At 32.1% G+C, this 25098-nt stretch overlaps 2 protein-coding genes across 5 annotated transcripts; one reads left to right on the forward strand and one right to left on the reverse strand.

Moving 5' to 3' along the window:
* LOC143076372 (small ribosomal subunit protein mS23-like) lies at positions 1-7405 on the reverse strand. The gene is made up of 5 exons (XM_076252109.1): positions 7259-7405; positions 5164-5328; positions 4705-4788; positions 1594-1732; positions 1-172 (listed from the first exon to the last, which is right to left on the reverse strand). Exons 1-5 carry the CDS (start codon positions 7300-7302, stop codon positions 140-142), a joined length of 465 nt encoding a protein of 154 aa, XP_076108224.1. The 5' UTR covers positions 7303-7405; the 3' UTR covers positions 1-139.
* On the forward strand, positions 7382-24690 carry LOC143076368 (uncharacterized). Of its 4 annotated transcripts, XM_076252100.1 has the most exons (10): positions 7399-7540; positions 11116-11524; positions 11588-11631; positions 17942-18574; positions 19342-19546; positions 20156-20398; positions 20769-20891; positions 21785-21863; positions 22283-22397; positions 22860-24690. In XM_076252100.1, exons 2-10 carry the CDS (start codon positions 11170-11172, stop codon positions 22965-22967), a joined length of 1905 nt encoding a protein of 634 aa, XP_076108215.1. In that variant the 5' UTR covers positions 7399-7540; positions 11116-11169; the 3' UTR covers positions 22968-24690. The 4 variants fall into 4 exon arrangements, with proteins under 4 accessions (XP_076108216.1, XP_076108215.1, XP_076108214.1 ...); XM_076252101.1 differs by lacking the exon at positions 11588-11631 and having other exon boundaries at positions 7382-7528; positions 11116-11568; positions 22860-24689; XM_076252099.1 differs by lacking the exon at positions 11588-11631 and having other exon boundaries at positions 7400-7540; positions 11116-11568; positions 22860-24688.
* Positions 24691-25098: the final 408 nt, after the last annotated feature.

Consider the following 25098-nt stretch of genomic DNA (forward strand, 5'->3'; position numbering starts at 1 on the left):
GATATTTAACAAAATTTTATTGACAGTCTCCACACTCTTCCTATCTTAGTTTTGACAGTATCTGTCCATTCTTTAATCGATATCTGATTTATATGAGGTCACTTCTAAAGTCTTAGCACAAACGCACCCGCACACACCATTAACTAGGAAACATCTCTTGTGCCATATTATGCTGAAAAATAAATAAATCATAATTTGAGTAATCAGGCAAATGTGATATATTTATAAATATAAGCTTGAATTTTGTTATAAAGTGAAGCTGATTATTTAACATTTGGACAAAGATGTCAATAAAATAGAATGGACATTTTTATTATGCCCCATTTATGGACATTATGTTTTCTAGTCTGTGCATCTGTTCGTCTGTCTGTTCCTTCGTTCATTCATTCGATCGTTTGGTTGTTTGTTCATTCTTCCATTCATCTGTCCTGCTTCAGGTTTAAGTTTTTGGTCAAGGTAGTTTTTGATGAAGTTGAAACTTAGTAACGATGTTCCCTATGATATGCTATTTCTAATTTTAATGCCAAATTAGAGATTTTATCCCATTTTCACGGTCCACTGAACATAGAAAATGATAGTGCAGATGGGGCATCAGTGTACTTGGGACACATTCTTGTTTATTTTTCATCCCAAGATTGATAAATGTGAGCCTCTAATTATGTTCATGTAAATACTGTCTTAGAATTAAAGGGATACGATACCCCATTTCCCTTTAATTTCAATGACAACTGAAAATTAACAATTAACAAGTGTATGTAAACCATACCCCACTCACAACATCATATGTTCATAGTGAACCGTAAAAGCAGCATTCAAATCCTTGTGTGGGACAAATCTTTTTGAACACATTTATATATAGAACAAGGAACATTATAGGGCATATTTGCCTCTTTAAATTCACCAAAAATAAAACATTGCTTGATATCAATTTAAGCTTCAGGAGAAAGGATTTCAGAAAATATGACACAATTTCAAAAAGATTTGTCTGATTTGTATCTAAAATGGTCAAATTGAAACAGTTCAAGCTCAAACAAAGAGGAAATCGAAGAACAGACAGACTTACATTAGTGATGGACACACAGATCAAAAAACATAATGTCCCCTTCAATTGAAGGAGGGCATGAAAAGTATCATTACAATCTTGGCAGATCATAACACAGGATGGATGGTAGTTTCAAGGACTGACAGCTCACCCACAGTGGTAGTAATATAACTTACAATTTACAACTCCCATTAGTGCATGTTAGTTGTACAATAAACATAATGATAATTCAAACGGAAATGTCCCGTCATAAATGACCTTGAAGACCGAAATCAACAAACTTAACCTTGAACCTCTCTATGTTCTGCACAACATTTCTGCAATGATAGTTATTATCTAACATGCAATGAAATGTGATGTAAAAATTTGACAGTAGTATTGGACAGGATAAAACTTTACCCCTTCACATTTCTTCATTTCAAACACATGAAACACAGATAAATTGTTCAAAATATTTTGAAAAATACCAATTTAACAAAGACTACTAGTGAAAACCAATAATGGTGGTATCACCCCTATATAAGTATTAGGGTGGAGTGTAGTATGCTTACTAATTCTTTCTGTTCTTTCTTTTCCACCTCTGACTCCAGTTTAAAACCTTGTGTTCTCATGTAATTAGCTGCTTGTCTAAATAAATCTTCATCACTTACTCTACCAGATCTCTTTAATTCAAAATACTTATCTACAAATCTGAAAGAAAGAAGTAAATTCTTTTATACAGACTTCCTGTTTTGAATTTTCCTCAGAGTTCAGTATTTTTGTTATTCTATATTTTTTTAACAAAGATATCAAACTCATTTAACATGTTGAATGTTGACCAGTAAACATTTTGTCCACTTGTTAAATTTTTTTTTGTGATTTGGAGAAAATTAAAGAGCTGCTGGCTACTGACCAATCAGAAAGTTCACAATTTTTGGTTAAGTTCATTTTGTTCAATCTTTAGTGTAATGCATAGTTTTTATGGAATGATGTCTTTCTGTTTACAATTAGCCATGGTATTGTCTGTTATTTTTGGCTGACTTATGGCTTTTTTATTTTCTTCTTTGTATTTAATAATTTTACCCATTTTTTCACTGATGTTTAAAATATAACAGTATATTCAGAAATTGTTGCTTGCATTTATTATTGTGATTTATTAAGAATGGACAGAAATGAAAGATAAATTATATCAATTTCCGTATAATCTTAATTCTGATATATGTACATTATATCAATTTCCGCATAATCTTAATTCTGATATATGTACATTATATCAATTTCCGCATAATCTTAATTCTGATATATGTACATTATATCAATTTCCGCAATATCTTAATTCTGATATATGTACATTATATCAATTTCCGCAATATCTTAATTCTGATATATGTACATTATATCAATTTCCGCAATATCTTAATTCTGATATATGTACATTATATCAATTTCTGCAATATCTTAATCCAGATGTATGTACCATATGTCAGAATGTGAGTTCATATTATTGCAATCCTCACCCAGTCTCATTATTCCCATGTATATAAAAACCTTGCACTAAATCCTGAATTTACAGTAACTACCTAATGAATTTATGGCATGAATTACACAAAGGTATTGATTTGATTACTCCTTGAGATTTGATTGCTCCTTGAGATTTTATTTCTTCATGATTTTTTTCATGAGATTTGATTAATTTACGAGATTTGATTACTTCTTGAGATTTAACCACTTCTTATAGAATAACTAATCTAAGAATTCAAATAGAGAAAAATATTCAACAAGTGACCGAACAACACATTAATTCACGAATGCGCGTAGCGCATGAGTTAATTATCAGTGTTGTTCGGTCACGAGTTGAATATTTTTCGATATTTGAATTCTTTGATTAGTTATTCTTTTTATTACATTGGCAAATGGCTCTTTTTTTTATGAAATTAATGTAAAAAATGTAAGGAACTATATGTTTTTCCTTCGCATGTTTTGATCCAACGTTATCGACGTCTTGACAACGCCTATTGTTGTATGACTTCAGAGAGTGAAATAACCACGTTTATTTCACATGTGAAATTATCGGGTTTTTTTTGACTGGGAAATCAATGTAATTCATTGCAACCAATGTATAGTCGCCGTCAGCTGAAATTCGTAGCGGTTATCGGTAAAAATAATCGAAACTATCAATCGCATTCACTCGAGATATAGTTTTTCACATTCCATTCATAAATCGCAAAAAGAAAAACCACTACTGACCTACCTTTTAAGTGATCACACTGTAATAATCCTGACCTTCACATTTTCCAGAATATTTTCCATTGTAATTCCGCCATCTTCGTTTCTATGAGGATCATTTGTTTACATATGACATTCGTCACTGTACGCAGTTTCCTGAAATGTTCCTTTCATTGATGTGATAAGGTTTCCCGCGCTTTATGCAAATTTTATGAAATTGAACTCCACGGAAACACTTCCGGTAAAAACAATGGCTGATTCCACCATTCAAAATCGTCTATGAAAAAGTGAAGGTCAGGATTATTACAGTGCGATCACTTAAAAGGTAGGTCAGTAGTGGTTTTTCTTTTTGCGATTTATGAATGGAATGTGAAAAACTATATCTCGAGTGAACGCGATTGATAGTTTAGATTATTTTTACCGATAACCGCTACGAATTTCAGCTGACGGCGACAATAATAATTGAGTTTTAACCACTTTATGAGATTTAACCACTTCTTGAGTTTTAAAACTACTTCATGAGATTTAACCACTTTTTGAGATTTAACCACTTCATGAGATTTGATTAATTTACGAAATATGATTACTTCTTGAGATTTTATTAATTTACGAGATTTGGTTACTTCTTGAGGTTGGATTTCTTCATGAGATTTGATCTCTTCTTGAAATTTGAATAATTCACAAGATTTGATAACTTCTTGTGGTTAGATTTCTTCATGAGATTTGGTAACTTTATGAAGTTTGGACAATTCATAGATTTGATTATATTGTAGATGTGAGTACTTCATGAGACTTGATTAGTTTTAAAGATTTATATTCTTCTTTTAAGATTTGCATACCTGCCAACTTTTCAAAATGCCCATGGGAGTTTTACATACAAGATAGTCCTACAAAACCTTAAGGGGGATTTATAATATATTTGGGAGCCTCCATGGGGGAAATCCCCAGCAAATAGTGACAGTTGGCAGGTATGGATTCTAATATTTCATGAGATTTTCAATTCTTAACATCTGATTACCTCATAAGATTTGATTACTTCATGAAATTAGATTTCTTCATGAGATTTGATTTCTTCATGAGATTTGATTACTTTGTGAGATTTGATTACTTTCCGAAATTTATTGACTACTTCTTGAAATTTAATTAATTCACAAGATTTGATTACTTCTTGAGGTTAGATTTCTTCATGAGATTTGATTTCTTCATAAGATTTGATTACTTTGTGAGATTTTATTACTTCATGAGATTTGATTTCTTCATGAGATTTGATTACTTCATGAGATTGGATTACTTCATGAGATTTAATTACTTTCAGAAATTTATTAACTACTTCTTGAAATTTGATTAATTCTTGAGATTTTATTCATTCATGAGAAATGAACACTTTTAAGATGACGTATTTACTTCTTCAGATTTGAGTACTGTTGTAAAATGTATTACTTCTACAACCAACTGACCTTTGACACTGGGTGGGTGTTTCCTTTTCTGTTAAGTCTACTACTTCTTGTGATTTTTTACTGCCATATACTGCATAATATTTCCTGAAAATAAAATTTTGATATTCTTCTAAAACTATTTTAAAATCTATTCTTCATATAAGATACTCCCAGTCCTGTAATCTAAATTTTAAAACAGTAATAATAATGTGTAAAATAGGGTGACAGACAGTGTTTTTTCTTCATCTTCAGAAGTAACAGTTTCTCTCCTATTAGACACAAACAGTAGTTTATTGGTGTTATTTGTGAGTAGATCTTGCCTTGCTGATCATTTTTGTGATTTCTATCATAAAAGGCAGCACTGAAGAGACATTAGGTGTTGAAATGTGCGGTTAAACAGATGAACAGCAACAGGTATAGTAAGTTAATGTTTTAAAGCTTTAAATAAGTATATTATCACCATCTGTATAAGTAACTTACGCTCTGACTAGATCTTCTGGGTAGAGTATATTAACAACTTGTTGATTTTCTGGGGCTTTCCTGGTAAAAGTTGGATTTACTTTTGGAGGAAATGCTTTATATACATTAAACCAGATTGGTTTGTCTTCATATTTCATAGCTCCTGAACGTATCATTCCTTCCACTCTGAAAATAATAATAAAACTGTGTTATCTATAGTATAGCCTTTTTCTATTTTAGCTGTCCTTGTACCTTAGGTTTTGGGTTTACTAACTGTATAGAGAGGCTCCAAAGAGCCTGTTTTGATCACTTTTGTCTATGTGTATATTCAACAAAGTACACCCTTGACCATTGTTGACAAGAATAGAATTCATGATAAAAATTTCTGTTTTGTCGATGTTGTATTTTTAATCATTTAGTTGTTCAGTTTCTCTTTACATGCTCTATCTTCTTTAGTTTTTGCTCTAAACACAAAAGAGGGTAAAAATGGCAACACTCCTATAAAGAGTCTACTAACCATATCAACAAAATTTGACTTCTTAGTAGGCCTTGCTGATCATTTTTGTGATTTAAACTGTCTATTTATGTATCATAAATTTGATCATATAAGGCAAAAGGCAAAAAAACAATGAGACGGTGTAGCAGGGGTCCTGATCCCTGCTTAAAAACACAAGATCCCGAAATCCCGGGCTTAAAAACACGAAATCCTGAGGTCCCTAAATTCGAAAAAAGAATTCCTGGATCTCAAAAGTGTCAATCCCGAGCTTAAAAACACCTGATCCTGGAGTCCCGATAAAGGTCCTATCCCCCCTCAACAATGGTATAAAATATTGTTATGATAGAGCAATGACTCCAATAAGGAGTTGTCTAGACAATTTCTGCTATATTTATAGTCATAATTGTAGATCTTGTCTTGCTGATCATTTTTGCTGATTCAAGTATCTATCTATCAATTTGGGGTAGGTAGACGCAATAACCAGGATTGACATACTTGGCTAGAATTGCTACAGAGGTTTCTGACAACAAAAGCAACTTTTATTGGGATTGACAACTGAGAAATCGCCTCGGCATATAACAGAATTTCGCAATCAGCTGACATTTTTCATAAATGCAAGTGAATAAGTATTTGTCTTATATTAAGGCGTATATATATAATAGACGAATCCGGGTTCGTTCGCGCCTATTCACGTTCGCACCCGATCACGTTCGCGCCCTTTCACTTTCGCACCCTACACGTTCGCGCCCAATTTTTATTGGTTTTGTGTTTGATAACTTTGTAACCAAGTTTTGGCAAGTGTATTCTTGTTAGTATATTTGTTGTCATTGTCTCAAAGTAAAATGAGACAACGTGTTTTTTGTGTTGAATAAATCTTAATCATGTTTTGGATAGTGTATTGTTAAAATATTTTTAATCATTGTTTCTAAATAAAGTGAGATTCTGACGACCGGGTTTTTTGGGTGGAATCTATTTTAAATATTAATCAATTTTGGTTAGTGTATTGCTATAATTTTTTATTTAATTGTTTCAGGTCAAAGGGGCTATCTGTTAAAAAATAATTATCTTTTGTGTTTTTCATTTAAAATTTTCAATTTTTTACTCGTACGAAGCTAAATACATGCAGTATTTACATCAAGGCAATTCAAAACAACAATCATGATTTTCCAATTATTCAACTGGAACTTGTGATTTTAAATTGGGTGCGAACGGACCTTGGGTGCGAACGTGCGAGGTGCGAACATGTAGGGTGCGAAAGTGTATTGGGCGCGAACGGACCTGATACCATAATAGACTTGGGACGAAATGTCTGATCCACCTGATACTGGATAGTCATGATAGTCGACCTTGTCATTGATAGAAATAAGTGCCTGTGTAATGCCAACCAGGGTAATGATTCAGTTAAAAGGAAAGGTGTTTTATATTCTTTCTTTATAAATACTTTTAGAAGTAAAAGTACTATAATTTCTATAAAACTACAAATATTTTTATAAGCTTTGATGTATAAGATAAGATATTCTCCTCATCATTTGCATAAAAATGTGCATTTAAGTTTTTTTTGTCATCTGTGTAGTCTTGTGATGGCTGTCAATGCAATATATATAATTATAAATAGATAACCTTGCAAATATATTTGAAAATTTATCAATTCTTGATCCAGCCATGATGAAAACATTGAATCAATGTATGTATTATCAACACGTGATTTATAGTAAAATTGCACTGCATTAAACACTTGGGTGAACCAGTACAATCTTGTGTTTACAAGTGGACTTCCGGTTGCTTGACCGCAGCAGGTGGTTGAAAAAATACTTTAAAGCTTACTATTGCTACAGACGATTATAAAATGACCATTTCAGCATTATTTTGGGAAAAAGATGTGAAATCACAGTAAGATAAATAGTAAGGATAATTTAGGTTAATTTTATACAGAAGAATAATTGGAAAAGCCCATCCTTCATCTTGACACACTTTCGAAATATTTCTTTGATGTTTGTTATGAGTTACATTTTCGCTATAATAGTTAATTCCTGTTTTTATATCACTATTTAAATCAATACTGTAAGAGTGATTGAATTGTTTAACGTTTGTAAATGTCAGTTTTGTTTACAAATATATTCAGATACGAATGTACGAGGTAGGTTATTTATCTTTTATTTTTATGTGTATCAAAATTTAATTTTTCCAATGTAATTCTGTTTAAATAACATTGTCTCCAATAAAATACTGGTCAAATTAAATGTACCCCCAGCATTCTTCTAGTTATCATGTTTATCCCAGTCAGTGAGGTGTAAAATCAAAAATACACTTGTATTTAATTTTCATTGGCGGATCCAGGGGGGTTCTGGAGGTTGGAACCCCCCTTTTTTTTGGACGATCAATGCATTTGAATGGGAGCATATAGTTGGACCCCCTTTTTAAAATGGCTGGATCCACGCCTGATTTTGGTGCAATTATTTAGCAACATTTGATAATTTACTTTATATTTTTCACCATTTTCATACGTTGATTTATCTTGGTATTCCTCCCCTTTTTCAAAATTCTGGTTCCCCACCTGATTTTGATGTTTACATGTACATGATGTACATCATTGTGTAACATGTGTAAAGTGTAAGGGCTCTTAATCTTTTGTCATGCAAGCTTTTAAAGTGAAACTCATTTTATTTTGTATTTGAACTCATTTAAAAGATTACTCTGAGTCTGACGTCCAACAGCTGTATTGCCAGACAATCTTGGGGTGTGGGACAGCAATACAGCCGTTGGACGAGTAATCTCGGACTACCTTAAGCTTTAAAGAACAATTCAACATTGAAATTCAGCCTCAGTGGCAAGGCTTTGGCATATCATGCAATTCTTTTTTACTTCCAATGTCAAATTTTTTATTTCTTAATGATTTTTTTTGTGACAACAAAAGATAGCAGTTGATTTACAGGTAAACTTATTACACACTAGCACATCTTAATAATCTCACACACAGGTCAAAAGATAAACAACATGAACAAGAAAATAAAAGATTTAAACAAGAATGATACTAAGTGTGAAATCGTAATTACATGTATGACAGAAATTATTTATAACCAGTGATAACTAGAAGGTTACAATAAAAGCAAATCATGGTATTGATAACAGGAATTGTAAATAAACAGTCAGGGGACTTACTTAAACAAGTGATTTTCTCAATCACTGATTCAAGTAACATTATTTCCATAAAGGTTGGAAGTTAGAGTTGTCTTTCTTTAATAATCACCTATTTAAGTAGTACAAATTAATCACTAGAAGAAGTGATTTAATATTAGTGTAGCTTTAAATATAGAATACTAATGATCCAGGGACTAATTATGTTTCTAAACTTATCAGAACCAACATCTGTTGTCTAGGATGACCAGGTCATTTCAGGTGATGACCTTGTACTGAATCTAGGATAATGACATAAAAATCACTTGTTTAAGTATCAGACCTCAATGTCCTTCCCAAAAATCACTTGTTTAAGTATCATTCTTTTAATAACCCTCACTAATTTCAACACCCCCGAACAGTGATATTTTTATCGCAAACAGTAGAATTTTATTACATAATCTGAAAGATGAAACCTTGAACTTCACAGGAAACTCCCACTGCTGTGAAAAATCTTTTAAGAAAGTATCAGTTCATTATGTAAAGCCATTATTATGGCATTTTTTCAACTAAAATAGAATTTTTAGGTAAATGATAGCATCAAAGGCATAAACCTTGCTACTTAAAAGAAGCAAAAAGTTCATGCTTTTTTAATTTTACTAATTAAAAGATGTTATTTAAACCTATGTGTTTAAAATTTTGAAAAAACTAAAAAATCCCAATTTGTGACAAAACCTCGAATTTGCTACTCAAATAAGTGATTTAAAAATCACTTATTTCAGTAAGTCCCCTGACTGATAAATAAATAACTAAATAGGTAGTTGTTGTAAAAAAAAGATCAATCTTTATCAAAAAGGTGTCAAATATCAATTGGAATTTGAACATTGTACATGTACAATATACATTTGTAGATTACTTTCTGCATGAATTTAAAAACTATAATTAAATCTTCTATTTTACTAAAGAATACATGGAATATCATGCATAAAAAGACCTTTTGGTGGTCTACATGTACACTTACATGTTTAATTCAATTGGGCTGATTATTTTTGTGCTGTATGACATGCCAGTCTACACCAAAACTTTTCCTACTTCTAGTCAGAATATATTGATCTATAACTCTCCCTCTTTTATTTGAGGTTTATGCAATTACCTCTGCCAAAGTAAAATTTATTTTTGAAAATTCTCTTAATTAAAAATGCATTTGAATATATATAAATGTATGTCTTGATCAAAAACTCAATCAGCACTTGAAGATCAATCAAGCCTGTCTGGGAATTTAACTAAACCAGTTAAAACAGCTACAAAAATTTTGGTTTCCTTGACATTCACCAATCATGAATGGAAAAAACTTTTTATACAACATTAGAATTATACAAAAATAAATGCCAATGAAAGTGGACCAAAATGAAGTACATGTACATTGTACTTAAAAACAACAAGTGCAGTCTTCATTGTAATGAATGGTAAAAAGTAGTTGTGATACTTAAAATTCTTCCCTTCCATCCTAGATTAAATATTTAGACAGGAAGAAAATATTATGATTCATGAATCTTTCCATTCATATATATATATCTGACATTTCTGAGGGTAGAAATGGGATACCCCACATTTAAATTACACAATCAAATTTTTGTTCTAACAACATTACCAATAACATGAATAAGCATATCTCCATGAGATACAAACAGTATAAAAAAATATGATGAGACAATGATGAAAAAGTTTAAGTCTCAATTGATCCTAAAGTTAGAGAAAGTGATACCAGACAATAAATGTTTGTCCTACCCTCGTACAAATGTACATAGTTCACCTACTGAATGAAACATTTCCTTGATGTAAAGGTCAACGCTCTAGGTTCATTGTCAATATAAGTACTTGTAGGATTAATATGGAATTACATGTAGTATTGTAAGTTTTATCATTCAGTTATTTGGGAGAGACAAAGCTTAGCATGCTTAGGTGGAAATAAGGCTAAGAAAAATAATAAGGCACAAACCTTTTATTTTGATTTTTTTCTCTCTGGATAATAAATTTTCACACAACATAACTGTAATAAAACCTACTTTTTTTTTTAAAAAGACAGGAATAAGATTTTTAATCAATATTTAATTTTATTTCACTTATTTGCATTATACATGTATATAGTTTGTTTCCACTCCACTTCTGAAACAAAAACAAAAATTTCAAGATATAAATTTAAAATCAAACAATTAAGATAAAATTAGTTATAATATATTGTGCAATGATAAAACTTGAGGTACATGTAATATTAGCTTGTCACAATAAATAGCATTTAACAGTTATAAAATTAGATTTACATATTCCTTAAGAATTTTATATTCTTTCTATTTCTTTTATAGGTTTTTTAAGATAATGATATGATAAAGATAGAGAGAGGAACAAACTAACACCAGATGGCGACAGCAGATGCACAGCAACACAAGCCGAGTAGTAGACGTAGCAGTCGGAGAAATCAACCATCTCCACCAGATAATGAATTTATACCAAACAACATGACAGAGACAGCAGTTACTACCGTGGACGGCCATCGACCCCATCACCATCATCATCGTACCCATAGCAATGCAGAAAAAAGTAAAACCAAATCACGACCAACCAAACAGTTGGACTTTGATCAGGCAATGGCTGATTTCAAAACAATGTTCCCTACAATGGATTGTGAGATTATTGAGGCAGTACTTAGGGCAAATGATGGGGCTGTAGATTCAACAATCGATCAGCTTTTAACAATGAGTATAGATACAGAAGGCAGGGAATCCCCAATAGAGATACCTCCTGATCTTATATCAGCAGTAAGTATAGATACAGAAGGCAGGGAATCCCCAATAGAGATCCCTCCTGATCTTATATCAACAGTAAGTATAGAAACAGAAGGCAGAGAATCCCCAATAGAGATCCCTCCTGATCTTATATCAACAGTAAGTATAGATACAGAAGGCAGGGAATCCCCAATAGATATCCCTCCTGATCTTATACCAGCAGTAAGTATAGTAACAGAAGGCAGGGAATCCCCAATTGAGATCCCATCAGATCTTATATCACCAATTTATATACAGGTACAGAAAGTAGGGAATCCCCAATTGAGATCCCATCAGATCTTATATCACCAATTTATATATAGATACATAAGGCAGGGAATCTCCAATTGAGATCCCATCAGATCTAATATCACCAATTTATATATATGGACCATAATTTGCTATTGGGCTCGTTTCCTATAACTATAGAAAAGTGATAAAATTGTGAATTACTGTAAGAAAAGTTGTAACTATATCTAAAGATGCCATTATTTTTATCAACATACAAGTGTATGCTATTCTTTCCTAGAAAAAAAATTTAAATATACAAATTTCCAAGTTTCTACAACCGTATTTTTGTGTCGTTTCTCGCGTTACTTTTTGTTTCCGAAGAGCATAACGCTGACTGATTTATAGATAATCGTCACCGGCAAATTCGTAACTTTTGCTTTCAAATAACAAAGAACATTGACCAATAAGAATAGTCAGAAGAAAATGCAGAGAACTATAAGTATTTATGTAGCAGATGTAAGAACAGTGGCGTGACTTTTGTGTCCGATTTCGTAACGCAAATTTTAGATGATGTAATCTGCTTTGTTGTAATAGAATTCTTAAAAACAATATGCAAATATGAACTCTCGCGAGATGTTCAAACAGGTAAATCAGAGATGATTTACATTCTTGTTTTGATCTTCGTAATAATTAAGTAAGAAAATGACGTTATCCTTATGCGTTACATTTCACACGAAACAGAAGTCCAGTTATTTATTAAAATTGTTTTTGTCCTTAAGTTCTAATCATTTCCGGTGACCGGCGGGTCAGACGTGAAACATGTGACTAACATGTGATCACACCCTTACAGCCGGACATACGATATACTAGTTCTAAACATTGTTTTTGTTTCCAACGGGATGTTAGCAAACATAATCTGTAGACTTGTTTCGACTTGTTTAAAAAAGGAAAATACAATTTTCAAAGAGATTGCGCCGGGGGTCTATTATTATTCCTATGTGCATAATGTTACATACGATCTTGTGTGAAAATAAATGCCAAATGACTTGACAAAATCGATTTCAGATTTGACCGACGTTTAAACACACTACGTTTCCCAATAACTATGTAAAGGGTCCTTGGAAAATTCAATCGAAATTACGTCTCTTATCATGGTGCCGATGTTCGTTGGATTGATTTTGCTTCAGCAGTAAATATTACTGGATATTTTAGGTGAATAAAGATAATTAAATGAAAAATGCATGTTAATATACCGTTACACTTGGAATGTACAAAGTTGGTAACTTTGTCACAATTTTTAATTTTTTTTTTTATTCATGTTCTGCAAACACTTTTCAGAAACGCAATAAACTTGTCAAAGGAAAAGTAAACTTTTACCAGGCATGACTTGAAAGGAAGTACTTTATTGATTTTAGCCCACTAAAGTAGGTTAAAATGTGGAAACCATGTAGATGGTGTACAGGTCACAAATATCACATGGTGCCTATTTTAAAGATTTTAATTCCAAGTTAAAAGTTTTTTTCTTTACTGGATTTAAAGAATTTTACATTGCCAATGATTTGGAATAAATTTTATATAACTGGAATTTCAAAACCAAATATAAATATATATTTTTTGGGCCAAAACATCAAGATACAACGATTATGGTATCCTGTATCAACGAAGAAAATATGGAAAATTCTGAATAAATTGTACTAATTGTTTTCAAAACAAGCACATATTTAGGAGTTTTATAATACTGTTACATTTAAGATGGATTTTAAGAAAAAGTATACTGTTCAAATTATTTTAAGCAGATTTTGCAATAAAATAAAAATAAAAAAATGCTTTCGGTTTCTTATGGTTTCCTGTCACGTTTAAAAAACACTTTAATATAACATTGAAAATAGATTTTAAATATTAACATGAAGCAAGTAACACTAGAAATGGTGTTTATTTATGCCTTTTGAATTATATTGTGCAAAATAAAGAAAATAAAGATTGGTTTCCTGTTTGGTTTCCTGTCACGTAAACGGTGAATCAAAATGTAAATTTTTTCTCGAAAAACTCAATTGTTCCATTCATACTATTCTAACACCAACACAACCCACAAAATAAAAGTTAAAATTTTAGAACTTATAAAAAAGGATACAAAAAGAAACCAAAGGCTGAATACCAAATTATGGTCCATATGTACAAATGTACAGAAAGCAGGGAATCCCCAATTGAGATCCCATCAGATCTTATATCACCAATTTATATATAGATACAGAAGGCAGGGAATCCCCAATTGAAATCCCTCCTGATCTTATATCAGCAGTAAGTATAAATACAGAAGGTAGGTAATCCCTTATATAGAGATCACTCCTGATCTTATATCAGCAGTAAGTATAGATACAGAATGCAGGGAACCCCAATAAATATCCCTCCTGATCTTATATCAGCAGTAAGTATAGATACAGAAGGCAGGGAATCCCCAATAGATATCCCTCCTGATCTTATACCAGCAGTAAGTATAGATACAGAATGCAGGGAACCCCAATAAATATCATTCCTGATCTTATATCAGCAGTAAGTATAGATACAGAAGGCAGGGAATCCCCAATAAATATCCCTCCTGATCTTATATCAGCAGTAAGTATAGATACAGAAGGCAGGGAATCCCCAATAGATATCCCTCCTGATCTTATACCAGCAGTAAGTATAGATACAGAATGCAGGGAATCCCCAATAGAGATCCCTCCTGATCTTATATCAGCAGTAAGTATAGATACAGAATGCAGGGAATCCCCAATAGATATCCCTCCTGATCTTATACCAGCAGTAAGTATAGATACAGAATGCAGGGAATCCCCAATAGAGATCCCTCCTGATCTTATATCACCAGTACATGTAAGTATAGATACAGAATGCAGGGAATCCCCAATTGAGATCCCTCCTGATCTTATATCAGCAGTAAGTATAGTAACAGAAGGTCGGGAATCCCCAATTGAGATCCCTCCTGATCTTATATCAGCAGTAAATATAGATATAGAAGGCAGGGAATCCCCAATAGATATCCCTCCTGATCTGATATCAGCAGTAAGTTTAGTTACAGAAGATGGGGAATCCCCAATAGAGACCCTTCCTGGTCTTTGATTTGCAGTAAGTATGTATACAGAAGGAGGGGAATCCCCAATAGAGATCTCATCAGGAATTGGTTTCACTAAAAAACTTAGGACTAAGATCGGTCGTAAGAATACTGAATTGTTCATGACTTAAGATTAATCTTAGCTGTAAGTTTTTTTGTGAAAAGGACTCTACATCTTTTGTTACTCTTACTTTTTTTTTTCTTTTCTTTTTTAAATTTGAAATGACAGCTGTACTGAAAAACCACATGGCAAATGGCCAAATCAGATTTTTTTTCATACAATGAAAAATGTCCTTGTAGATCTTTCCAAGATATAAGAGAAAATCATAAAATTAAATGTTACAAATATAGAGGACACCACTTGGGGAAAAAAATCAACATCAAAACAAATAAATCATAAATGAATAAAAAAAAAGTGATGAATGACCTAATAACAACACTTAAACAGAAATAAAGATATATATCGCATATCAGCGAAAAACACCTAACATTGAATAAGGTATTGACTGGTCAGGGGTTAAAATTTGTTGTTACAGCTAACTAGCCCAGGACTTATTGGCAGCAGGATTTTACTAGCCCTGTTTAAAGAACTGCTATCCCAAGTTTGCCTTACAAATCAGAGTTTGCTGCATAATACAGGGTGGGTGCACGTGTCATGTTTTAAAGTAGACATTATACTACTTCATTTTTATACGCCCGTCAAAATTTTGACGGGACGTATTATGGTATACAAATGTCCGGTGTCCGTCCGTCTGTCCGTCCGTCCGTCCGTCCGTCCGTCTGTCCGGCGTAAACATGTCGCAACGTAACTTGAGAACGACTTATCCAAATTTCATGAAACTTTATGTAGTTGTTTCTTATGATGGTCAAATGATCTGTATACTTTTTGGTGAAAATAAGATTTAAACTTTTTGAGTTACGGCACTTTGTAACTAAAACAGGGGTGTGTTTTTTTTCACATGTCGCACCGTATCTCAAAAACGTTTCTTGATTATTGCTTAAAACTTTACACACTTCTTAGTTATATTAATCTTAATATCTGTATACTTTTTGGTGATGATTCAAAATTTCATTTTTGAGTTTTTGAGTATTTTGTAAAAAAGGGGGAGGTTTTTTTTACATGTCGCGCTGTATCTCAAAAACGATTTATGATTATTGCTTAAAACTTTACACACTTCTTTGTTATATTAATCTAAAGATCTGTATACTTTTTGGTGATGATTAAAAATTTCATTTTTGAGTTATTGAGTATTTTGTAAAAAAGGGGGAGGGGTTTTTTACATGTCGTGCCGTATCTCAAAAAAGATTTATGATTATTGCTTAAAACTTTACACACTTCTTTGTTATATTAATCTAAAGATCTGTATACTTTTTGGTGATGACTCAAAATTTTATTTTTGAGTTATTGAGTATTTTGTAAAAAAGGGGAGGGTTTTTTTTTACATGTCGCGCCGTATCTCAAAAACAATTGATGATTATTGCTTGAAACTGTACACACTTCTTTGTTATACTAATTTAAAGATCTGTATACTTTTTGGTTTGATTCAAAATTTTATTTTAGTGATATTTGTAAAAAAAAAAGGGGGGGGGGAGGGGGGGGGGGGTTCACATGTCCCACCGTGTCTCAACAACAATAAATGGTTATTGCTTAAAACTTCCACACAAGACGTCGGGCGTATCATGCGCTCATGGCGCAGCTGTTTATTATCCGTTGTAGTACCATGGGTCGTTAAATATTTTCTGGCACAGATAATATGTTCATTGGTTTTATTGTGTGAAACAAGTGGTTTAATTCTTGTATTTGTTGTCCCCAAATACAAGGCAAACCTTCTATTGGCATGCTCGGGAAAACACCCGCAATATTCGCACAACATGGTCTCAGGTTTTTCATCCCGGTTCCACACCCGACCTTGACCAGGGGAATCTTTCTGTCCATGTCACTGTAAATGTTATTTTCCTCTTTTCCCAATTGTATTTTGCATTTTGGGATGAATTAATTTTCAACCTCATTAGTACTGTACCCCTTTCATCTACAGATTTTCGCTTTGAAACTGACAAAATTCCTGAAGTGCCCGTACTAAATTATTTTGAAATATTTTGTTGTATTGTTTTGTGTTCAACAGTTGTCCAACAAGACCAATAAATAATACCCCTGGTACCGTTAATTAAAAATCTCGACAGAAGCAATGTACAATACCCCCCTGTACTGAGAAATCGATATTGAAAGTACAAGATATTGCGATCAATATATGATACTGGGCCACCCTGAGTTATTTGTTCTATTTTTATGCCCCGCCTACGATAGTAGAGGGGCATTATGTTTTCTGGTCTGTGCGTCCGTCTGTTTGTCCGTCCATTCATCCGTCTGTCCCGCTTCAGGTTAAGTTTTTGGTCAAGGTAGTTTTTGATGAAGTTGAAGTCCAATCAACTTCAAACTTAGTACACATGTTCCCTATGATATGATCTTTCTAATTTTAATGCAAAATTAGAGTTTTTATCCCAATGTCAAGGTCCACTGAACATAGAAAATGAAAGTGCGAGTGGGGCATTCATGTACTGAGGACACATTCTTGTTTAAACATGTAACTGGACAACAGGACCTATACAAACCAGTTAAAATGTTTGGAATCCCAGATGACATAATTGAATTTGATTAGCTAAGATAGATCATAGAATATCTATTTTGGAAACATCAATAATTTGTTACTAGTCCGTCGGGCATATTAGGTTACAAGTTTTGATTGCCCGAGGCGTAAATGTTCTAGTCCCCGGCGTCGGACTTGTGGATTTTTTAACCCCTGCTGGTACAGCTGTGAAGTATTTCAGAGTCATTTACCTACTATGACCAATCACCATTCACTGAAAATATTTACCGTACTACCAAATATTCTAGCTGAACCAACCTATGTACTGTGTAATATCCTTTGAATATTTTAGGCCTTGATTTAATTATATTAGAAGATTTAGCTACAGTAGTATATAACCATCTTTGCTAGAATGACAATTTTTTTTAATTGTATTTTTTAGGTGGAAGATGATTGCCCTTTATATAACGAGCATAGGAGTGAAGATTCTCCACCATCTTATACTGAAGCTGTGTCAACAAACATCTGGACAACACCTATATCTAGTCAGGAGAGTAAAAACTCATCAAAGACACGGTCTCATTCAATGTCATCAAAAGCTCATAGAAAATCACACAGGTCACAACGTAGCAAGAGTTTGTTTGACCCAGAAACTGATGAACTGTCTCTGTCTAATACAGAACCTAAACGACCTCCGTCTTCCACGATGACTCATAATACACCTGTCAAAACAGGTCATAATACACCTGTTAAAACAGGTTTCCGTAACTGGAACCCACCCATGCTTGGTAACTTGCCAGATGACTTTTTACGATTGATTCCTACCTCGGAAACAACGAGGTCATTTTTAGACACTAATATTGACTTAAATGAAAAACCTAGAGTGCACCACAGAAGGAGTAAACATGTTAGTTCAAGATCAAGTAGTGAAAGGAAAAAACTGTCGCAAAGTGTTCTTACAGAAGATACAAGTACAAGACAGACAAAGCTGTCTCGGAGCATGAGTGAGAGGTCGCCTATCGAACCGTTACTTAGAACTAGGGGTACAGGAATGCCTTTAACAAGTCAATCATTAGTAAGTTTATACTGTGGATTTATTAATATTCGTTGGATACCAATTTTCGTGAATTTCGTTGGTATACATTTGTAGGTAAAAGACGAAATTAGATGATCAACGAAGAAAAAAAATCTTCTATTGGCATTAAGACAGACTTTGGCAAAACCATGAAATCAAATATCCTCGAAAATACAACTTTAACCTTATCCACGAAAAAATTGGTATCCACGAAAATAAATGAATCCACGGTAGATCATGTTAGATCTGTATCACTAGGATCTTTAATTTGACATGAATCTGACTTGTTCACCAACAGTGTACAATGTTGTAGCTAGGATTCAAGGGCAGAGGGTCAAAAATAAAGGTCACAATAACACTTGATCATGTTTATAGATAAAAAAATCAAATAACTCAACAGTTAATTATGTTGATCGTGGATCTACCATTGAATATCTGTTTTGATATGTATATTGTTAACTAATGTTTAATCGCTCTATATTTCCATTGACAAAACTACATGCCTATTAAGCTGGACAGGTCCTTGCTCGTTCACATGAGAGAATGGAGAATTTTGGTTGGAATCTCTATGTAAAATTCCTCTAAGTTCAGTTTAGATTTGCCAAACAGTTTCAGAAAAGAGGATTGATGATTTCCTATAAGTTTCAATTTGAGCCTTTATATTATCTGTATATTTGATAAATTGAAGAAAGAAAACAAAGGTTCTAATCAAAATAAGACTGAGTGTCAAATGCCGTAAAGTATAACTTCAATTGAAATATTTTCAGATAATATCTTCACACGAGTTTACGCAAGGAATGCTAGATAAGAAAATGAAGGAGAACGAGAGGCGACGTCGTACGGCTGTGATGAATGCCGACCCTGAAATGTCACAATATTTAGAGGATGAGAGACTTGCCATTATGTTACAGAACAGTGAATTCCTACAGGAACTCAGAGGGAATGAGGAATTCATGCAGACATTAGAAAAAGGTATGAGAGAAAGTCGCACCACATAAATTTGTTGGCCTTTTATATAGTAAATTCATAATGTCAGAATATGGTTAATGTCAAAATGTTTCAGAATATGGATAATGTCAAAATATGGGTAGTACAGTACAACTAAACTGATTCACCAAAACATATTTGAATGCAATCACCAAATTTTGTGTTTAATTATTAACATATAATTGATATATCCTCTGTCCTTGCTAATTGTTAAAATCTGCTTGAGATTGGATGATTTTTGCCTCGTCTGGGGACTTTTGTTGTAGTATGTAAGACATATATTTTCGCTTTCTATGTTTTAATTATTTTGTACTTATTATTGATTTTAATTCTATTATTTTTCTATCAATATAATTATTTATGTTCATATATCTTTCATATATAAGTTTTTAGTTCTTTTAAACATAACATTTTTTTATTTCATTTTGTTTTGTGGTTAACTTAATATATTTTTATCATGTATATATGTAAAGCGCCTTAGAGTGATTTTATTGTTATATAGGGCGCTATAGAAATTTTTACTATTATTATTATTATTACATTAAGGTATTACTATCAATTTTTTTTTTTATATCCAATTATCCATTATTGCAGAACGAATCAGGAATCAGAGTAAATCAGAGCGGAAGAAGAAATCACCAAGCCGTGAATCTACAGAAAGTCGGAAGCATGCTCCTCTTACAGAGCAGTTAGAAGTGTGGAAAAAGTCACATGAAGTACCAGAGGTACCTCGACTTCTTCCCATCCCCCAACAGGAAGACAGACATGACTGGTCAGCTGAAGTACCACTAGCTGCAGCCTCTGATGTTAGACTGTCCTTTAATGATGATGATAGAGGTAAAAATAAAGAGTGTATTATTGATCCATACCTTAATCATCTAATCTGTAACCTAGAGACTTAGTCACTTAATACCCTGTCAACATATATTTGTTCTTCCTATCATCAATTGAACTGAAAACTGTATAAACAATATACGTGTTTTTCTATTGGAGCAATTTCTAGTGAAGGCAGACATCTGAAACTAGTTTTATGGTTATTAACCATTGTTAAAACTTCAGCATTTAATTTCTAGTGAAGGCAGACATCTGAAACTAGTTTTATGGTTATTAACCATTGTTAAAACTTCAGCATTTATTTGTTAATGGAGAGGACTAACAAAAGAAGATTGAGAAATGCACTTAACATGGTTACTTTTTTATTTTTCAGTTTCTATAGAAGGTTATGGAGATGATAGACAACAGCAGTTAGATGCCTTCCCTTTCAGTCAGCCAATACCACAAGGAGATGATGATGCAGAATTAAGACATAAACTGAAAGATATGGGAGGAGGTATGAAACCCTTTGTGCCTCAAAAAAAAATTATTTCATGGCATTTTTGTATTTTAGTCAAATAGGAGTAAAACATGTATTTTCCTAGTCATAAATGTTGTTAAATTGTTTCTTTTTAAATTTTACCACAAAAACATGAAAGTTTGCTGTTTTATGTAGAGACCCATTAAAATAGATGTGGGAAGTTATATTGTTGATCCTGGGACCTAGGTCATAGGTCATTCATTTGAGGTTGTTTGTTTTGTTAATGTTGCTAAATACTATTAAGAAAGTTTGTTTGCTTTGAAGGAATTTAAGCAATCTTTTCCTACCCTACCACATCTATTTTAATTGAACAGTCTTGAAAAAAAATGGCATAGAACAATCTTAGATTTTTTTCACAACTAAAAAAATTAAATGCTATGTTTGTTCAAGCAATAAATACCACTCAAAAATCGAAATGCATGGTTTATATTAATTCTTTACAATATATAAAAAAAAAGGAGATGTATTGTGATTGATTAATGGTCCAATATTCACAGAAACAAAAAACAGAAGAACCAAAGATGAGAATGTGCATAATTGCATGTCATATTATTTACTTATCAGTAGAGGGATAAAAAGAAATACAAACCATTGATATTACAGTGGATTCCATTGAGTGTGTAGCCAAAGGTAATATCTTTGGATAGCTTGCTTGTTAGCTGAACCGTGAAGTCATTGTTAGGTCAGGTAAACTACCCTACTTTAAGAATAGACTAGTTCAACAGAAAAGCCATCGATCTGTCTGTTGGACTATGATACTTCGAAAGGAGGGTAGTAAATCATGTTTTATTTGTGGTTTACTGTTTACAATGTTTTTGAACTTCAAGCAATAAATATATTGAAGGTAATAAATTTTATTTGTGTTGTAGCATCAAGAAAACAGTTTATGGCGTTGGCCAGAAAATTCTTCTCGCGAAAAAAGACGAATAAAAGAACACTTAAACAAATGTATCCTTTTTCAATCTATAAATGTATTGATGTTATTTACACAATACTTGACAGACATTTATGAACATGATGTATGGACAATTGTTTTCGTTTTAGATCATGTGCTCTTTCAATAAAACTGACCAAAATTCATCTTAGATTTCATATTTGAATGTTCCAAAATCTATTAAAATCTTATACATGTACATGTATGCATACACTTGCATAAGGTCGATTATTTTTCGACGCAGCTCATATGATAAAGAAACATGACAATCAGATCAAGTAATTAGGTTGTAAAAAAGAAAAAAATGCAAATATTCAGTTGAGAAATATTTTTTTATTGAAATGCTTGTAAAGGTAAAAACTATTAAAACTTATGTTCGTAAGTAATAAAAAATTGTTTGCTAGTATCATTTGACCTTAACCCAGAAAATCAGACAGAAAGAGAAACTGGCGCCCTCTATGATGAATCTACTGAACAGTGATGAGGAAGATTTCAATGAGGAGGATAGTAGTAAACCTTACGACCAAGAACCAGAAATTGAATCTTTGGTAATTATTTGTATATTTTAAATATGCTGGAAAATAGAAATAATCAACAGTTATCAAAATGATAAATAGTAGATATTTTATAGTAAAGTATTAGTAAGGCATAGAAAGGATAATGGAAATTACCAAAAACAGTCAAACACCAGCCCCATCAACAACAGACTCCCAAAAATTACAAACTATCATTTGTTCCTTATTTTGTCAGACGACTAAATAGATTAAGACATTGCTTTTCATTCTTTTACCCTTGTATGGTGGTCCCAAAATTGTGACTATTTTTTATTTAATCATTTAATGGTATCTATGGGTTCAGTAGTTATAAACAGAAAAAAAAGACCCAAAAAAACAAACAAACAATGAAAGGAAATATACAGATATTAAAAAGTATCATAAAAAATTGCACCAATAAGAAGATTAATAGATTGCTCTATAAATGTATAATTTTATTTACATGATTTTTTTCAGCCAACATCTTTAATAAGTGTACCAGGTCATAAATATGTACAACGACCTCATTATCACCCTGACACTATCACAACCTACCATGACAATATGGGGTCAGACATGGTCTGAATGGAGGGATGTCCAGTTACCATGACAATGACAGGAATAATCTAATGAGATTGATTTCATGTTACCATGACAACACATTTCACTGCCTAGTTACCATAACAGTATAGATAACAGATTGATTAATGATATCAGTAAATTTAGTTACTATGACAACATTACTTATCATCCTAGTTACTATGACAACATTACTTATCATCCTAGTTACTATGACAACATTACTTATCATCCTAGTGACTATGGCAACATAGATTGTGATATGGTAGTGAAACAGTCTTATGTTGTTAATTGAAGTTCAGAATTTGTTGTACTATACATTTATTTATTATTGATTTAGTGACAAAATGATGTACACAGATTTTATGCTTTATTTTTTCAAAGAAAATCATTATAATTTAAAGAAAAATAAAACTCCACTATTAATTTAGACATGCAATTTTCAAGAGGCAATAACTTATTAATTATAATATAAGTTCAAGTACTGACATTTTTTCACTCTTTTATTACTTTCAAGAAACTTTTTGAGGGAGAATTATGGTTGATAACAATATGTGCAATGCAAATATAAGGCAGGGTTGATATTATAATAACAGAATATGACAATTGCTTAATCATTTTCACATTTGAGGAAAACAACCACACAATGCTTTGTGCAAATAAGGGGAGATAATTTGTCTTATTTTCACTGTAATGAAAAAGTTACGACTGTATAATGTGTGCATATAGAATTAAGTTTTTTAATCAGTTATTGTCTTTTGGCTACAATTTATGGATATAAATGCCTAAATTGATTGATTTTTTATTTTTTTGAATTCTTATTGTACAAAAGGTATTGTTTAACTTCAATTGTTGGTCACTCTCTAAATATGATTATGCCACAACTTTTTGAAGTCGAGTTTATACTTAACAATTTTCTTTATTCTGACATTGTTTGAAATGGATTTCTTCACTGCAGTCATTATCAATCAACATTCACTATAATATAACATACGGCCAGTAACATTGTATTTATTTATTATTTTCGTAATTTATGAGGCTCTGGATGGGTAATATTTTCAATATCTATTATTTAATTATTTAAATTCTTTTCTCTTCTTTCTCAAGATTTTTATATTTTATGCCTCTACTTTTCTCTTTATATATTGTGGCCCCTGTTCTCATTTCTTAATGTTTTGGACCTATTATTCTCTATTTCGTGAACCCTGTTTAGACCCAAATTTATTTAGGTTTTATTGTATTGTACAGTACTTTTATGGATGGATGTTAATATTTGTGGTGCAATGGGGTGGTCAACAGTTTGGCTCAATTTTATTCATACTTTTAAAATATTCTGATTTTTCTTTTTAAAGAAATGTAACCATTCTAATCGTGGAAAGTTTTGGTTTATTTTGTGGAAGGATTCTTAAAACTTGAAATTTTTTACTTATTTTTTTATTGAAATACTTTTGATTATTGTTTTAATTGCACAAAACAAGCGCAGAATCAAATGATGTTTGTAGGTCAATGTATCATATTTAGACAATCTAATATCAAGAATACAGGAGCCAGTACATTTAATATAATTTATTTCATTATCTTATAGCTCTTCATCTTTTATATAAGCTTTGGATTTCAAATATTTTGGCCAAGAGCATCACTGAAGAGACATGTATTGTCGAAATGCGCATCTGGTGCAAGAAAATTGATACCGTTAATTTTATTATAACTTTGCACCTGATATTTGCCGTCATGTAAAGGTATATGAATTCAGAAATATTCATTTCCCCTAATCATGTCACCTTATAATTATATGATCGTTATTTTTCCATCTTAATCATGTCACCTTATAGGTATATGATCGTTATTTTCCATCTTAATCATGTTACCTAATTATTATACCATTGTATATTCACATTTTTATGTCAACTCAGTTTTTGAAAGGGTAATCAGTGACTGTATGTAGCCCTTTATTGTTTTGGGAGATGTAGATCCTTGGGAGAGAGTTTCTGGGGAGAGTTATGGAACTTTACAGTACTCCTGCTTTCATATGTTTTCTTATAAACTTTACCAAAGATAAATAACCTCATAATATATCTGCTTGGTGCTTAATCATGTAAAATGTCTCCAGATTTAAATTGTTATTGATGGAGGTAGG

This window comes from Mytilus galloprovincialis, chromosome 5 (genome assembly GCF_965363235.1).
Source record: "Mytilus galloprovincialis chromosome 5, xbMytGall1.hap1.1, whole genome shotgun sequence".
In the NCBI taxonomy this organism is placed as follows: domain Eukaryota; kingdom Metazoa; phylum Mollusca; class Bivalvia; order Mytilida; family Mytilidae; genus Mytilus; species Mytilus galloprovincialis.

Excerpts from the sequence above, each read along its gene's own strand:
- LOC143076372 (XM_076252109.1), bottom strand. The coding sequence starts at position 7,302 with ATGGCTGGATCAAGAATTGATAAATTTTCAAATATATTTGCAAG. Across the intron at positions 5,329-7,258 it reads TTTTCAAATATATTTGCAAG|AGTGGAAGGAATGATACGTT; the intron begins GTTATCTATTTA and ends TATTATTTTCAG. Across the intron at positions 173-1,593 it reads AGAAAGAACAGAAAGAATTA|CATAATATGGCACAAGAGAT; the intron begins GTAAGCATACTA and ends TTTATTTTTCAG.
- LOC143076368 (XM_076252101.1), top strand. The coding sequence starts at position 11,170 with ATGGCGACAGCAGATGCACAGCAACACAAGCCGAGTAGTAGACGTAGC. Across the intron at positions 11,569-17,941 it reads CTCCTGATCTTATATCAGCA|GTGGAAGATGATTGCCCTTT; the intron begins GTAAGTATAGAT and ends TGTATTTTTTAG. Across the intron at positions 21,864-22,282 it reads AAAAGAACACTTAAACAAAT|ACAGAAAGAGAAACTGGCGC; the intron begins GTATCCTTTTTC and ends CCAGAAAATCAG.